The 570-nt window shown below is 40.0% G+C and overlaps 1 protein-coding gene across 5 annotated transcripts in view; it reads left to right on the top strand.

Annotated features, from left to right (window-relative positions):
* cnsta (consortin, connexin sorting protein a) overlaps positions 1–570 on the top strand; it is a 24,849-nt gene that overhangs the window by 11,309 nt on the left and 12,970 nt on the right. For all 5 annotated transcript variants that reach the window (XM_031846677.1, XM_031846676.1, XM_031846673.1 and 2 more), the window contains one exon: positions 438–519. In XM_031846677.1, coding sequence (XP_031702537.1) covers positions 438–519 — 82 coding nt within the window. The remainder of the gene's footprint in view (positions 1–437; positions 520–570) is intronic.

Genomic DNA, 570 nt, shown 5'->3' with positions numbered 1-570 from the left:
ATTTGGACGTCTCTAAAAATAGAAGGTAAAGAAGAAGGTGTCTTACAGTAAGGAATCGGTGATATTCACATATCACAATGCAGTACATACAATCATTTGTAAAATAAATAATTTGTGTACTAAATGACAGCTGCACATGGGCTTTACATGTTACTGAATATCATCCTTGTCATTGTATTTGCCCACATGCACAGCTATCGAGCACAAAACTACTCAACAATATACCTGCAGCCTCTGCGTCTCGTCCATTAGATCCCAATAATGTATAGTTAATATTTAGTGATCATATAATTTAGATTCCATCAGGAAACATTCAGGATTATTGACCTATGTTGCGTTTATAATTGTACAAGGGGGGCCTAGCTTTGAAAGGCTACCTCATAGTTGTAACAATGCTTTTAACTCCCTGTGTCTCTGTCTCTCTCCATGTCTCTCAGAGAGTCAGTCTAGAAGTTCTTTCTTCGACCTGGCAACCCAACATCTGGACACTCTAAAAAACATCTGCCGGACGCACAGTCGGTCAGTCTGTGTGTGTGTGTGTGTGTGTGTGTGTGTGTGTGTGTGTGTGTG

This window comes from Anarrhichthys ocellatus, unplaced genomic scaffold, assembly GCF_004355925.1.
Source record: "Anarrhichthys ocellatus isolate YVR2014 unplaced genomic scaffold, GSC_Weel_1.0 scaffold6, whole genome shotgun sequence".
Classification (NCBI taxonomy): Eukaryota; Metazoa; Chordata; class Actinopteri; order Perciformes; family Anarhichadidae; genus Anarrhichthys; species Anarrhichthys ocellatus.
Note: the sequence above shows the minus strand (reverse complement) of the source record. Positions and strands in the feature narration are given on the sequence as shown.